This window comes from Poecilia latipinna, unplaced genomic scaffold (genome assembly GCF_001443285.1).
Source record: "Poecilia latipinna isolate Pla-1442-1.1 unplaced genomic scaffold, P_latipinna-1.0 Scaffold3247, whole genome shotgun sequence".
Classification (NCBI taxonomy): Eukaryota; Metazoa; Chordata; class Actinopteri; order Cyprinodontiformes; family Poeciliidae; genus Poecilia; species Poecilia latipinna.
In genome coordinates, this window is record NW_015115863.1 from 37489 (window position 1) to 54284 (window position 16796).

General features: G+C 42.1%; 1 protein-coding gene across 4 annotated transcripts; it reads left to right on the forward strand.

Moving 5' to 3' along the window:
- Positions 1-277: 277 nt before the first annotated feature.
- LOC106940490 (receptor-type tyrosine-protein phosphatase beta-like) lies at positions 278-16790 on the forward strand. 4 transcript variants are annotated; one of them, XM_015023248.1, is made up of 14 exons: positions 328-436; positions 4477-4806; positions 4858-6377; positions 8449-8716; positions 9301-9597; positions 9808-10071; positions 10793-11056; positions 11524-11793; positions 12741-13007; positions 13099-13365; positions 14684-14947; positions 15635-15898; positions 15999-16262; positions 16353-16790. In XM_015023248.1, exons 1-14 carry the CDS (start codon positions 391-393, stop codon positions 16643-16645), a joined length of 4878 nt encoding a protein of 1625 aa, XP_014878734.1. In that variant the 5' UTR covers positions 328-390; the 3' UTR covers positions 16646-16790. The 4 variants fall into 4 exon arrangements, with proteins under 4 accessions (XP_014878736.1, XP_014878734.1, XP_014878735.1 ...); XM_015023249.1 differs by having other exon boundaries at positions 333-436; positions 4477-4908; positions 5164-6377; XM_015023250.1 differs by having other exon boundaries at positions 278-436; positions 4477-6377.
- Positions 16791-16796: the final 6 nt, after the last annotated feature.

The window sequence follows — 16796 nt, forward strand, 5'->3', positions numbered from 1 at the left end:
ATAGATTTAGTTCAGTTTCATTTCTTTTTTGTGTTTTTCATGAAAGTGCCATAATTGTCTCAGAACATTGGATCAGGGAGCAGAACCTGAATGGAAATAGTTTTTTTTATCCTGTAACCAAATCAGTCCACTTCCACAGTGTATGACAGAACCGGGCCGAGGCTGGACCTCTTGGGTTTCCTCCTGCTCAGGTTTATTAGAACAACTGAACATCCTGAGGAATTTCCTCCTTTCTGGTGTTTCCAGCAGCTCTGAGGATCCTGAACCTCAGATGAATGGGAGGAAGTGCTGCTGGCTGACTTTTTCCTCCCACAAAGACGCACTTCCTCCCAGCTCTGCTGTCCCCACTCATCAGCGGCCGCAGGACTCACGGAGGAGCAGCAGAGGAACATGAAGGCCCTGGTTCTGCTTCTGCTTCTGGGATCCAGCTGTGTCTGTAAGTAAAGCGAGATGTTTCTGCTGCTGGTTCTTGTCCAGTATGGGATACTTCACATACTTCTTACCATTTTTTTGTTATGAAGGATTTCAGACTCCTGAAAAACTCTGAAAAAGCTTGATTAAAATCCTCTTGAGTTCTGGTGGGAGGTTAAATAAAAACTACTGTGAGAATCAGAACCAGCGTGTCGTTGCAGTGTTGCCTTGTTCAAATCTATTTTTATGGTAAAAAAAAACAGGGGAAACTGTTTATTTTTTTGTTGAATGAAGCACAAGCGATAGGAGATTCATGTCTTGATTTGAGGGACATGATCAAGCTCCCCAATAATGGCGTTCTGGGCCAAAAGCCCAAATATTTTTACTTTCTCGTTGTTAATTGTGACAGGGAAAGATATAAAGCTAATAGTTATATACAGCATGTAACCAACAGGTTTTGCCCGGATTTAAATGAAAAAATGAAATAGTGACCAGTCTGAATGGGTTCCACCACCAGCCTGAAGAGATTTTTAGACGTTAACCAAGAATCCAACAAGACAGCAACACACTGAACCTGAGAGCCGTCGGGTTGGTTCTCTGCTTCGACCTGAAAGCAAGCTGACAATTATTCCTCCCATAATGAGTTTTAAACACAAATGGTTTCTGTTCCTTAGTCACACACTTCTCCGGCTGCTTTAATTAGTTATTATTTTATTTAAAAAATGCAATAATGTTTGCTGAGAGTCTAGATCTTCATTTAGATTTTATGAACTTCATGGAAAGATAAATGCAATGATCGTGTTTTTAATTTAGCTGCTTTTTTCCTGATGAACACATCTAGTTCACCGCATCTAGAATCCTAAAGGCTTAAATGGTTGATTCACCATCATAAGCCTCTCTGGTTTGTGTGTTAAGTAAATATACCTCTGTGTACTAAAGGCAGCATTCTGCTTGATTTTTACATTCTTGTTCCTGAGAGCCTACAGCAGCTCGCCTACACATCATGGCTGAAGTACATTTTTAAAGTTAAAACTAGGTCGTCATAAATAAAGGCAATAGTTTTTTTCAAACAAAGAATAGTATGATAGTTATCATCCACAATCAAACAGAAAAACAACAAAAGCTGTTGAAAAGGAAGACTTCAATAAATTATATTTTTTAATTGATCAGTATTGCATTGAAGGACACGTGAGAAAATGAAAAATGTCAAAGAAATAGAATTGGTTTATTGCTAAGTTTTAATCTGGTTCATTAGATTCACTACAATTAGCACAAGATATTAACTCAGAGACATGGATTCCCTAAATAAATCTAGAATATGCTTTACCAAAGTAGAGCTCCCAGCCTGTTCTGTATAGGTGTCTGCATGAAAATTGCTTTCCCATATAGAGGAAATGCGTATTTACCTGCAACCACAGGGATGTTGTTGTTGTTGGGGTTTTTTATTTGTTTGTTTGTTTTGTTTTGTTTTATTTATGGTATCGTATTAAAGAGATCAGTGTTAGTGAATCAGTGTGTGTTGTTGAGGATGAGTGCATGAAGCAAACAAACAATAAAAAATACATTTTTAATAGGCAGGACAAAATGATGCAGATAAATCTCTAACCTTCTGTGTTGCTTGGCTAACATGTGGTTGTACTGAAGACAGAAATGTGAGGAGCAGATCAGTCCAGTGGTGCTTCAAAGAGTTTGATATCAAGCAATGTTTTGCACGGAACATGCAAAAGAAAAAGCTTCATATCAAATGTGAAGTATTTTTGCTTTTTTGATCTTTAAAATCCCTTCTTGATCTGTCTTATTTTTTAAGGGGAGTGTAGCAGGTTATATATATTATATATATATAATATATATATATTATATATATATAATATATAACCTATATATATATATATATATATATATATATATATATATATATATATATATAAATATATTTTTTTTTTTCATTTCATTCAATACAGAGAAAAAAAAAGAAAAAGAATAAAGAAAACATCCTAACAGTTTTTAGTATACAAAAATTAAAAAAAGAAATATACCTCCATCCATACATACCTACATATCCATCTGTATACATTTCACAAATTATACACTTACAAACATACTACATATGTATTTGAAAAAAATGAAATGAAAGGTAGCAGAAAGAAGAAAAAATCTTATAGTATCTGCCCCTTTTTCCTCAACTCTGAATATATATATGTGTGTGTACACCATGTTTCTCAAGTTTCTGAATTTCTTTTTGATTGGTGCATGATCTGAGGACTATTTCATGTTGCAAGACAAGTTCTGTTTTGGTGATTTCTTGATTTCTTAAAACTGAATTCAGCTTTCCCAAAAATGTAGTTAATACCAGTTAAATCATTATTTAATTAATGGACAGTATGAGGGTAGCAAAGGCCTTTGCACACAGGTCCATGTTGGTTTGGAGAACTTTTTTAAACAAAATAATCATTTTAAAATGACATTTTGTGTTTACTCGACTTTATTTATTTTATTTTATTTTTGGTTGATATTAAAATATCCTTGTATGACCTGAAGCATTTTAGTGTGATAAATAAGGCAAAAAGAGAAGAAATGAGGAAGAAGGAAATACTTTTTCATACAATGTGTTTCATAAAACAAACAGATAAACCAGGACTACAGACCAAATGCTCTCTTCGTCTGGAGATTAAATTATTTTATGTTGGTATTTTTAAGTGTTGGTATTCATTCTTATTTTTCATTTTATTTCTCCTTCAGGTGTTGCTCTGAGTTTATAGCTCTGAGCTTATTGACTATTATCAATAATAAAATGCTGAAGAAACTGTAAATTACAATGAAAGAACAAAGAAACATAAAGTCAATAATTTTGACTGCAAGCAAGTTGTCAGTCCAGTGGTTTTATTTTTTGTTTTTTGTTTTTTTTAAGTCAAGAGTTACTTTTAGTCCTGCAGGTGTTCTCCTGTTTAGGAAACTCAGATTCCCCTTCCTTCCCCCATGTCAGTCCATAAAAGTACCTGCAGGAAAACTAAACTCCAGGTCCAGTACCAACAGTTTATGATTCACAAACACTCTGAGACACGGCTTTCAGCCTGATCAGAAATGTTGGTCGAGTACCATACTTCCAATGTGGCTGTCCTAGGTTCGATTTTCAACCCAATGAACTCAATTAGGAAATCGGCATGTTCAGCACCTTTCTTCCAAAAATGAAGGCAAGTAGAAGAGGGCTCTGCAAAAATTTAAGCAAAGATAATTGAATTACCCCTGGTAAAACACAAATCTGTGATTCTAAGTGATCAGAATTACAAAATACCAGCGGAATGACTCTATCTATAAACAAAATCCAAAAACCAGAACAATATTCAGATTTAGGATTGTCATGTCCCGGATGGCTGAGAACTAGGAGTGAAATTACCAGAAAAAATCAGAATCAGGTTATGGTGCAGCTGAGCAACAGAGGATCCCCCTTCACTTTGACACCTTCAGCTTGATTTATTTTTTGGCTAAAGTCTAACCTGCAGTGTCTGAACCTAGCATCATTCCTGCCAGGAGTTGGGGATTATTTGGATCTCAACACAAGTATAAATGGAGCAGGATTGGGACCAGACCAGAAATTTTAATGATTCTGCAGTATAATATGAAGGTACATGAGTGTCTGTAAACTCTGCATGAAAATAAAGGAAGACATAAACTACAGTGCATGATCAGTGATGGAGAACATGCAGATAACTAACTCCTAAAGACACTTAGATCAAACTTAAAGCAAACATCAGTTAGTAACCTGAGCCACAAATGAAAACGTCGACCTCTGAAGCTGGTCAGACTGGATCAGTCGCAGTCTGAAGCTAATGACTTGTCACATAGTAAGTGAGACTGAAAAACTATTGCAACCCAACGTAGACATAACCACAGTCAGGAGGCCATCTCCCTTGTCGTCTGATATCAGGGTGTGTCGTCACTTTCCTTTTTAATAAAATTCTGAAAATGAAATTGATTTGTTGCTAAGTCATATTCAGAGTTTAACCTTTTCTGAATATACAGATTTAATTGTTTGACGATCCTCATTTCTCATGTTTTTGTTTACAGGCACGACTTCTTTTCCCAGTTTTTCTTTGCCTACACATGAACCAGAGGAGCTATTCAGCAGTCCATTCAGAACCAAAACAAATGACCCATTGTCAAACACCGACAGAGTCCTGGGAACCACCCGACACATTAACACCTCCGACATCCACAGTTCATCAACTCATGGAGCTTCAGCCCATGGAAACACTACCAAACCTCCAGATTTACTTCCAGATGATACGTCCTCTGTCTCAGAGCTTTTCTATCCAAACACAGACCAAACTGCTTTATCCAGTGTTGGTGGGTCCACCACTGACCAATTAAATGGTCATACTGTCCCGTCTGGTCCAAGTGTGTCCACCACTAACCAGTTAGAGGCTCACAATGTCTTATCTACCACAGGTGTGTCCACCACCAATCAGTTGAATGTCCACACCGTCTCATCTGGTCCAGGTGTGTCCACCACCAATCAGTTGAATGTCCACACCGTCTCATCTGATCCAGGTGTGTCCACCCCCAATCAGTTGAATGTCCACACCGTCTCATCTGGTCCAGGTGTGTCCACCCCCAATCAGCTGAACGTCCACATCGTCTCATCTGGTCCAAGTGTGTCCACCACTGATCGGTTGAATGTCCGCACTGTCTCATCTGGTCCAGGTGTGTCCACTACCAATCAGTTGAATGTCCAGACTGTTTCATCTGGTCCAGGTGTGTCCACTACCAATCAGTTTAATGTCCAAACTGTTTCATCTGGTCCAGGTGTGTTCACCACTGACCAATCAGAAATTCCAACAATGTTATCAGATGCAAATGTGTTCACCTCCGACCAATCAGATGTTCACGTTGTCTCATCTGGTCCAGATGTAGTCGCAACTGGCCAGTCAGAAGTGACAAACAGTTCAAAAGGACACAGGAAGCCACAGCCTAAGACTGAAACAGCATCAGTGTTGAACACATTGTCCTCCCTTAATGGAAACCAAATTGACTCCAGTGGAAGCAGAACCAGGCTTGGTTCCTCTGCAGGATATCCACGGAAGAGCACAGTTGGACTGAAGGACTTCACATTCCCCTTTGAGTTTTCACCATCTGCTGCAGCTACATTTTCTGACAGCTCATCTGCTGACTCTGAGCCAAACACCATATCAACATCTTATCGTATTACTTATACAAAAGGCTCTACTTTAGCTACACCAACCATAGCTTACACACCTGGAGAATCACTCCTTACATCTGTCTCCATGACAGAGACAAACCCATCATACAACCATTACAAACTTGTCACAGCTTCTGAAGCTTCACCTTCAGTTGAAGGCTTTTCTCAACATCCAGACACAGCTAGGACAGTGAATGAAGTAGCTGACAACACACCCGGTGGCACACCTCAAACCACACCTGAAGCCACATCTGCTGTTTCAGGATCTGCATATACATCTGTAATAACACCTGAGATTGGACCCATGACCTCACCTGGGGTCACTCCAAGAACGAACCCTAAAACTACATCTGCAACCACAAATGCAGCTTCCGCACCTGGAACCTCACCTGGAGATTCTGAACCTGAAACCCCACCTGGTGCTTTCACGCATGAAATGAAGCCTGCAGTGACATCAGCAATGCCTACACTTCAGTCCACACCTGGAATCTCCACACCTGAATCCACACCAGCAGCTTCTGAACATGAAACGACATCTGAAGCTCTAACACATGAAACCACATCTGCCGCTAAACATACAACTACACTTGCAATCAGAACTACAACCAGAACGCCAACACCGAGCTCTGCACCAGTGACCACACCCACAGCAACAACGCATGTAGTGTCCACCCCCTCTACACCCATAATGGCTGTACCAACAAGTCTCCCTAGCATCACCACGCAAACCACACAGTCAACTATATCTCCACTGCTGGCCACCACACATGTGAGTATACTATCTGTTAAAATAATTCTGCTTTTGCTCCTACTTCAGGGTTTCCTCTATTATAAGCCTGGTGGGCCACAAGGCTTTACTTGCCATCCCACCAGTTTAAGCGTTGTTTATTTTAAATAGGGTTTTTTATACACAGTGACAGTAAAGATGAGTTAAGCTAGTTTTATAGTTGCAGCATTGGTGTTGCCCAGACCACAAGACTTAGTAGGTTTTCTGGGGGAAACCCTGTACTTTTATTTATACTTTAAAGGCTTCACGGCTGCCCCATGGGATTGCTATGGGGCAGCTGTGAAGTGAAAATAATACAATGGGCATGCGTTGCATGTGGGCATGCAAAAGTTGCAAATTCACGTAAATAATACAAAAACAAAAGTAAAATATTCAAACTCCTTCACTTTTAAGAATTGTTTTCTCTTTACATAACTGTACCCTCTTGGCTTTGATTTAGTGGGGCAAATTTCTGAAATATCAAACAGATGTAACACTGGAAAAGTTAAAAATGCTATTTTTCATACCCAATGTCAAGCATGGTGGATGGGGAGTAATTATTTGGGCTTGTTTTGCAGCCACAAGACCTGGGCAACTTTCAGTCCATTAAATACTCTTGTTTGCCAAAATAATGCAAGTCAAGTATAAACTCAAGTGTTCTACAGCTTGGCTTCATGCAGCTCAGTTCCCGCTGGGTCATCAACAGAACGATGACTGACAAAAGGGCAAATATACAAGCTAAAAAAGAAACTAAGTTCTTGCAATGGCTCATTCAAAGTCTAGACATTAACCTAATTAAAATGTTGTGGAAAGCTGTACAAAAACGCTTCTCGTTAAATAACTAAACAAGAGTGTGCTATCATTTCATCTACAACAATGAGAGAAATAGTTAGACTGAAAAAAAACAATAATAGTTTAGTTTTGCAAAAAGGACATTGGGGGTTCCTCCGATATATGGTAAATGCATCTATAATGGGTTTTTTACTGAACCATTATAGATGCATATACCCATCTACACTGTCTTATGAAGAGTGTGGTCAAAGTCTATTAGGGTTTGTACTGTACTCCTTAGAACAAATGTATGCAAACACTGTAGAATTTAAGATTTCTCATAATGTAAAATCTGCTCTGACCTGATGGAACAGAGTAGTTTATTCTCCAGGTGAAGATCAAGATCGCGATTTAAGAATAATTTAAGCGTTTGCAATGAGGAGTTGATGAGATGAAGGATGTTTTTGTACCCAACTTTCTCATTTCTACGTGGGTCCCAGGTAGATTACAACACTTCCATAACCCTGAGAGGATTAAAGAGATGGAGCAGCGTTTAAATGCTCATAAATTTTTGCTTCAAAACGTTCAGTCTACTCAACTTCACACAACTTCAAACTGAACCTTGGGTTTTGTGTAATCAGCATGTTTGTTGCCTCTTCCTGACTGGAAAACTCAACAATGGCTAATGTTGTTGGCCCTAATGGAGCCCAGCTTGATGCTGGAGGTTGGTGGAGAAAATGAACGGGGCGGGCAGGAAGGAAGGCAGGGTGGGTCAAGCCTCTATTTTGAGTCAAAGAGACCGAGTCAGAGTGAACTGAGTGGAGACCAGGAGCCGATGAGATGAAGAATGAAGCGTAGTTGCAGCCAGCATCTCATCGGACATCTGCTGGACTAATACTGCTACTCTGGTCATGATTCACCTGCACTGGATGGTACCTGTGTCACATGACCTCGTCTGTGTGTTAGCCCGGGTTGAAATGCACCATGTTTACCTTCTGTTAACGGGACGGACAAGCGATGCTCCCAGGATGTTTGATCCTTGGACTGTTGTGGAGGATTGGAAAGGTGAGAAAATTGGAGTGATTTGATCTTCCATGATTCTGTTGATCAGAAACCTCTGGAATAAGTTAATCCCAGATTTTAGCATTTGGTCTTTGCCTTAGGCTATTAAATCATTTTGGCAATCCCCTTACCTTCTCTGGACTGCCACTCGTGGGAGAACCGCGCCATGACCTCTAAAGTTGAACCAATTGAGGTAAGGCAGTTTTGAAGTTACAACTCATGAAGTGACCTCCTGTTGCAGGTCCAGACCAGCTGCGCCGTGGAGCTAACAGAGGTCAGGACCACCTGGGACTCAGCAGTGGTTTGGTTCACTGCTGCCTGTCCATCACCTGACTTCACAGCCTTCATGGATCCAGGCTCTAGGCCAACCGCAGTCCGCTGTGATCAGGATGGAAACAATGGATATACGTTTATCTGCAACATGACAGAGCTACAACCAGGAACTTTGTATGAACTAAGGGTGATCTCTGGGAACGATGAGGAGAGAAGCCTTGGCTCAATACGCACAGGTAAGAACTTACTTGGAATATTTTTCTCCATGATCCTGTTCCCTTTCATTTTTTTCTGCAGGTTGATCTCCATTAAGGTTAAAACCTTTGCATCACTTTGAATTTATAGTTAATGATAGAACATGGACATATTTAAACCAAATTCAGTGTATATTACTTTTGATTTAAAATAGTTGAAAAAGGACTAAATCTAAGGGGCATTGTCATTTCAACAACATCAGTTTTTCATTTTCCATCAATGTCTCAGCCGGTGTTTCAGTGTTGCTGTTGGGTCTCGGCAGTGGATTGTTTTTCAGTCAAGGCATTGCTACTGGTTCACTTCCTGCCCCACCTGTTGCATTTTTTCTGTGTTTGCCTTAACTCAGTGCTACATTCTGCTCTAAAACACTGACTTTATTCAGTTCAACCAGAACTTAACTGGTTTCCATCCCATCCAAACCTGCCAATAACTTGATCCCTGAACCTCCCTAACCTTTTAACAGCCTGTCTCAAACTTTCCATAACCTGATCAGTTATTCTCCCAAAGTGTTCAAAGTGTCTTTCTGCTGACATTTCAAAAGATATTCTCCTTTTTCCTCCCACAGTACCAGTTAGTCCAGCTCAGCTTGAGATCCAGTTGGACCCTGAAAACATGGCTTCAGTTCATGAAGGATCCTCTGGGCTGCGAGTCCTTTGGTCCCTCTCTGCAGGACATGTGGACTGGTATAATGTAACTCTGGAAGACGTCCACTCCGGTATGGTTCGTAGCAACAGAGTCATGGGTTCTGCAGCTCCCCAGTCTTGTTTCACCTCCCTTGTCCCAGGAACTCTGTACAACATCAGTGTGTTGGCCATATCTGGGAACAAGACTGCTGCACCTGTGCACACCATTGCAGTAACAGGTGAGATACAGGGTGGAAGATCTTGGCATAGTAACAGAAATGTACAGAATTGTTAAAAAGTCTACAGACCTTTTTGCAAATCTGATAGAAAGTGGAATAAACTGGTGTAGTTTTGAAGTTGTTTTGTCCATCAGCACCAGATCCAGGTACTGGAAGATGTTACATATTAGTTTAGCATCTTCACTGCTGCATGTCTTGGTTTTCCTGCAGCCCCTTCAGCGGTGGATGGCCTTCAAGTAGCATCCTCATCTTTAGACAGCCTCAGTGTGCTCTGGCGGCCTGGCCCAGGACGGGTGGAAAACTTTAAGGTCCTAGTGACGGACCAGGATGGGTTTCTCCTGAGGAACATCACTTTGACGAACACTACGACCTACACCAAGCTGGATGGGCTGCAGCCAGGGACACCGTACAGGGTCACCGTGGTAACAAATGCTGCTGGCCTGCAGAGCTCTGCCTCCATACAGGCCTACACTGGTAGGTGCAAATGCTGAAGTGATGTTACTGAAACTTCTGAATGATTATCCTGTATGGTGAAGAGCAGTTTTGTGCTGACATTTTTTTTTTCACTTTATTTCCTCCTGATCAGTCTGAGACATTGACCAATGAGGAAGCAGAACCTGTACTTACTATGTAGCATTAGTGTGTTTCCGCCTATTGCTGTAGCAAAAAACAGTCAACAGTATATGTTCAAAATCAGCATCTGGTGATCTGACAGACAATTAGAAATCCTTGCCTTGTTTTCCTGAAGTGGGACCTGATTCTGAAAGAATATGTGAAGTTTAAATGACACCAGGTTTAAGGAGTTTATGGTTAACTGGTTGGTTTATCTCCTTTTGCTTCTCTTGATAATGTGAACCTTTTCTGCCTCTTTGCAAGCTGAAGTTTCCTCTCCACAAGACAAAGCAATGATCAAAGTCTGATCAGGTCACAACACCAGATCAACCATCTGAAGCCATGTTTGCGCTAATGAGCAGTTTGTTGCTGAAAGAATCTGGTATTCGTCCATATGAGGTCTAATAATGACAACCTTGAAACACAACTGCAAGACTTTTGCTCAGATAAAGACATTCTCTTACAGAGGAGGGTGCAAACGTTTTAGAGCTGGTGTTTTCCAGCAGGTGAAGCAGACAAGGTGTCAGGAAAAACAGCAGGGTGAAGATAAAAAAAAAATTAAATGTTCTCTCTTTTTCCTCAGTCCCAGCAGCTGTGTCAGATCTGATTATCAACAATGATGGCAGCTCAGAGAGTCTCCGGGCCTCCTGGACCGCACCTAAAGGGGGTGTGGACTTTTTTACAGTGACCCTGTGGGCTTCAGGTTTGACCCCTGAGCAACGAATCCTAGCCCCCAATGTCACCCAGCTGGTGTTTGAGGGTCTAACCCCTGGACGCCGCTACCAGCTGTCTGTCAACTCCTCAGCAGGAGGCCTGAGTTCAGAGAGCAGGACTGAAGGAAGGACAGGTGGGTCCAGGACTGCTTAGTCACATTGCATGTGGTTTGTTTAAACAGTACCGACATAATGGGGAAGACCCTGAAAGGATGATCATGTACTCCATATCTGATTTACAAACAAAATAGCACCATTGAGCTACACATGCAAACATACCCATCACTGCAGCATGTCAGGGAGATAATCACTGATTTTCACTGTATTAGGGATGAATACAATTCAGTTTGTGTTTGGTTCAACTCATCTGATGTTACTGGTTTCATTCTTTAGGGTTTATCTGAAGCAAGGCTGACCTCTTTGAGGAGATGTGTGAATATAAACTAAAAATATGATAATATGGGGATACAAGAGATGTTGATGTTTTTGTAGTTTTTTTTTTATTATTATTTCACTATTAAAAATAACATTAAGCCTCCAGCTGTTGTCTATGTACCACATGGGCCTTTTATAATGGCTGCTCTGCATCCTTATGTTTCAGTTCCTGACCAGGTGTCCACCCTCTCCATGTCCATTGACAGCAGCAAGCTGCAACTCAGCTGGTCTCCCCCCAGAGGCGACTGGGAGTACTACAGCGTTCTGTTGACAGATGGCCCTGCTGTTCTATTTAATAGGACAGTCAGTAAGAAGAGCAGAGAGCTTCTCGTGTCCATCCAGAGCCTCGGTTTAGTTCCAGGACGGCTCTACTCTGCAGAGTTCGCGGTGCACAGCGGCAGTTTGAGTAACACAGCCCACTGCAGCAGCAGACTAGGTTAGCTACTGTCATAATTGTCTTCAATTTGATTTCAGAAAACAAGTCATGGGTATGGACTGATACAGCAGGAACATTTCAGTCCAGTTTTGTTTGTGTTGCAACAGTGCACAAGAAAGCAGAGCTTAAACTTCTCAACTGATTGGAGGATAGGACTTCAACAGACAGATTCAGGTCAGATTTTGGCAGAAAGTGAAAACCACAGTCTGAATTTAAGGATGGTACAAAACACTATTCACACATGGCCAAAATGGACCAACTTAGCTACTAGTAGAGTTTTTGGACTGTGGTATTAGGATGGAGTAGCTAAAGGGAATCCACACATGCACAGGGAAAATATATAAATTTTTGCAGGAAGATCCCAAGCCAGGATTGGAACCCAGAGCATTTTTTGCTTTGGGTTCCAGAGCAAAAAATAAGACAACAACTTCACAGAAAACTAATGTACCTGTTTATGGTAGTGAAATATAATACTGTACATTCCTCCCCAAAGATCCCATTATACATACACACACATCAAATGTGATGCATGTATTTCAAAGATGTGAAAACACCTGATGTTCTACATAATGCCCCACATAAATGCACCCTGGGTGTTGTTTATTGTCCTTCAGTTCAGAAGTCCCGAAATTTTGTAGTAACACAAAGACCTGCTTGTGTCTTGGCGTGAATAAGAAGCAGAATTTTTAAAAAAAGAAAACATTCAGTGATTGTATTAGCTGAGTTGAAGCCAACGGGATTTCTTATTTAGATTCTAGCCTCAATCAAAGTGCACAGTTTAGCGTTTAAAGCTTAGAAACTCTTATTGACAGTACTGCTTCACACACTGTAGATCTTCCAGTTTGGTGTGAGAAAGACTGTATCCACCAGCAGAAACATCATCTAGGATTTAATTACTGAACTTTCAGTATTCTGATACTAACAAGTTAAATCTCCCATGACCCCAGCACCTCGTCCTGTGCAGCAGCTTGTCCTTCGTCATGCTGATGAGACGTCTCTTAGTGTGCAGTGGAGACAGCCCGTTGGACGTTGGGACAGCTTCACGGTGCTTCTCACAGATGAGGACCTCGCCACTCCTGACACTCAGAGGATCCTCAGTGGTGGATCCAGAGAGTGCACCTTCCGAGGCCTCGCCTCAGGACGCCGCTACACTGTTACCGTGAAAACTAGCAGCGGTACCCTGAGCAACTCTGACTCCCTGACAGCATGGACCAGTACGTCTGAGGCCTTTATTGCTATAAAGAGTGCTGCTTGACAGGTTACTTGGTTTATCATTTAATAATCTGCCACCATCTGTCCTCACAGCACCAGCTCCGGTCAGCGGGCTGCAGGTTTTTAACCTCGACAGCACCGACAGCCTGCAGGCTCAGTGGGAACTGGCTTCTGGAGACCAAGACTCGTACCAAGTTCTGCTGGTCCGTGACAGCAGCGTCATCAAGAATAAGAGTGTTGCAGGCAACATCAGCAGCATAAGCTTCCAGAACCTGAGACCAGGAGCACAGTACAAGGTGGTGGTCACCACCATCAGAGCCGGACACACTTCCAGACAGACTGTGGCCGAAGGACGCACAGGTAAGCTCACCAGTCACTGGCATGACAGTTCTATCGGTTATCCTTTTCAAGACAGTAGTGTAGGATTATTCACACCCTGATGTGGAAGACGGGCCACAGTTGAGCGGTTGCATTGCAGCATGAAGGTTGCGGGTTAGAATCCCAGCCTCGGTTATTTTTTGCATAGAGTTTGCATGTTGTTCCCATGCATGAGTGGGTTCTCTCCACATATTGTAGTTTCCTCCCACAGGCCAAAAATATGACTTTTAGGTCAGCTGATTGATCTAAATTGCCATTAGTTACATTCACAAAAGTATGTTTACATGCTCAAATACAGCCAGGCTCTGTGAGGGTATCAGGTGGTATTATGACATGTGCTAAAGCTCATCTCCACATTTGTGATGGCAGCGTTAATACAGAAAAATCCAGCACAAATGTTATTGCTTCCAAGTAGACATCTTTTCAAGGGACACTCATGGATTTTTTCCTCAGGTTTATAGAAACTTGAGTAAACTTAGCTGTAACTAAGGAAGAAGAGCTATGGAAGAAGACCTGCTGGAATGGCCTCAGATCTGTTTTAAGCTGGCTACAATGGGTAGGAGACACCAAAGACAGGACAATCACTCTGCACTGTTGAACACATTAAGATGTGTTTGTAAAAGGCAGCTGGAGGTCTTCATGTCTTGGTAGGATCATCAGCACTAATGGGAACATGACTTAAAGACGTAACTTTTACTGACACGGTTATTCTTGGACAGTGATACAACCTCAACTGTTGGAAGGGATCGATGTTAACAGACGAAATGAAGTTGATGAGACCAACAATTAAATATTGGTTTCAGAGCCAATGTCTGCAGATTTCAGGCTGTTTTAACAGGTCTTAGGCGGCAGAGCAGACCCAAAAGAAAGACTCTCCCTCTGTTTGGGTTTGTTTCCAGCAGAAAGCCGGATATTATTGAAAAGCTGGAATTTGTGTGGAATTTTCAGGAAGTGTCGACAAGGACAGCAACACAAAAGAGCGTCCAGGTCTGTTGGTCAGAGACTTCCCGTCAGGAAGAGCCTTGGTGTTTTGCCATTGAACTTTCTGAGAGTCTTCACATATCTCATTATCAGTAATCTTCAGCATTCCTGATGAATTAAAATGGAACCTTTGTCCCATCTTTTGTTTTCTGAGTTCAATCTTGAAACCTCTTGCTACGGTTTGATCTCTTTAAGATGATTAAACTTTTCCCTGCTTTCAGTAAGTCTAACAGGTACACACTGAAGTGGTATGCATGATGTCACTACTGTGCTGTCTTCACATCTGACTGTGTGTCTGACTCAACCTCTCTTCCCCCAGTGCCAGCGGCGGTCACCGATGTTCGGGTCAGTAACAATGGTCGCACGGATTTCCTCACCGTGTCCTGGAATCAGGCTGCAGGTGAGGTGGATAGTTACTTGGTAACCCTGAGTGACCGTGACAGGACACTGCACAGCCTGGCCGTGTCAAAGTTCAACCCTGGCTGCATCTTCAACTCGCTGGTATCTGGACGCCTCTACAACATCTCCATCACCAGCTGCAGCGGTCGCTACAGAAACCACACCTTCATCCAGGAGAGAACACGTGAGCAGTTCTTCTCTGAGTCTGAGTTCTGGGTGTTTTCCTCCATGCAGGTTCTAATTCTCTCTGGATTCTAGAGTGTCTCTATAAAGGTTTCTTGTTGTTTTGGCTTGGTTCTTGCTTGGTTTTAGTTGTCAGTGAAACAATGACAACTTCTTGTTGTCTCTTGGTGTTTTTGTTCATACTGCCTTTACCTGGAAGCCAGCTTCCAGCTGTCTCTGTCCTGGTTCTTATTGTGTTTATTTGGGTTCTGTCTGTCCCTTTTTTAGTGTTAATTATTTTTGTTTGACTTCTGGCTATTACTGACCTTGTTCTAATACTTTCTTTTGCATTCTATATGTCTGTGTCCTAGTTCTGCTTGTGTTTGTTTGGGTCCTGGCTAACACTTTCCTGGTTTTAATTTAATTTCTCTGGGTTTTGGATTTCGCTGGTCCTTGGTTTAATTAATTTTTTTTGTCATGAATCTTTTTCTCTTGAATTTGTTGTGGTTTCAGCTCTTGTCTCTGGGCTCTATTTTGGTTCTTGATCTCTCTCCCTCACAAAATCTTTTATTCTGGATTATGAATGTCTCTGTTAATCAATGCTCTGAATGTTCCAGCTCCTGATTTGATGAAAATTGAAAAAAAAATAAAAAATAAATTCTACCCAGATCTATTAAACAGGTTGTCACTTGTTTCTTTGACCCCTTAGAGCCCTCAAAGGTGCAGAACCCCACAGCGACTCATGGTGCTCGGGATGACTCCCTGAAGGTTTATTGGCGTCATGCTGCTGGAGACCTTGACTTCTACCAGGTGTTCATCAAACACAACAACACCTTCCTGCAGAACAAGACAGTCCAGAAGACACAGAGCGAGTGTGTGTTCACTGGACTGGTACCAGGACGGCTCTACACAGTACTAGTGAACACCTGGAGCGGTTCTTACGAAGCCAGTGCGTCCACCCATGGAAGAACCTGTGAGTAGCTCCCCGACATTCATAATCTTGGTTATTTCTTAATATATGACGAAAGGCTTTACGGGCTCTAACCACAGTTCCTGTGCTGTCCCTGATTCAGTCCCAGCAGCGGTCCAATCTCTCAGTCTTGCGGGACGGGGGACTGAGGACCTTCGGGTGACATGGTTGGCAGCTCCAGGTGATGTGGATCACTATGAAGTGCAGCTGCTGTTCAGTGACATGAAAGTGTTTCCACCTCTCACTCTGGGCAGTGGGGTGGGGGAGTGTGTCCTGTCATCACTCACACCTGGGCGACTCTACAAGATCTTAGTTTCAACCTTCAGCGGTCCAAATCAGAGGACCCAGTTCATAGAGGGTCGAACAGGTAAAATTTAGACACGGTCATAAAAATTATCGTAATGCAACCATGAAATCCCCTGCATTATTTTTAATTTGAGTGCTTCGGTTCTGCTAGTTCCTAGTAAGGTGAAGAACATCCATGTTAACGGTGACAGCAGTCATCTGAAGGTGAGCTGGACTCCTGGGCCAGGTGATGTGGATGGATACTCAGTCTTTCTGTACAGAGAGAGTCGAGAACTGGCTGTCCAAGCTGTCCTCAAGCACCAAAATGAGGTGACGTTTGACTGGCTGCAGCCAGGTCAACTGTACGGTGTTATGGTTCAGTCTTCAAGCGGAGAGCTGCTGAACAACAACACATCCACGGGACGCACAGGTGAGAGCAAGAAAGAGGTTTTCAGCACACATTAGTTGGCCCTCAGTGAGCCGTGACAGTTTTCTCCGTCCCATTGTCCGAAGTTTGTGCCTTCCCCTCTTTTCTTTCTGTCCTTCCTTCGTCTCTCTTTACCATATGCCCTTAATTCATTCCTACTTGTCCATCTGCTTTGTGTCTTGTCTCTAC

Coding starts and splice junctions, on each gene's coding strand:
- LOC106940490 (XM_015023250.1), top strand. CDS start 391: ATGAAGGCCCTGGTTCTGCTTCTGCTTCTGGGATCCAGCTGTGTCT. Junction 11,794..12,740: donor CCACTGCAGCAGCAGACTAG/GTTAGCTACTGT, acceptor CCATGACCCCAG/CACCTCGTCCTGTGCAGCAG. Junction 13,366..14,683: donor TGTGGCCGAAGGACGCACAG/GTAAGCTCACCA, acceptor CTCTTCCCCCAG/TGCCAGCGGCGGTCACCGAT.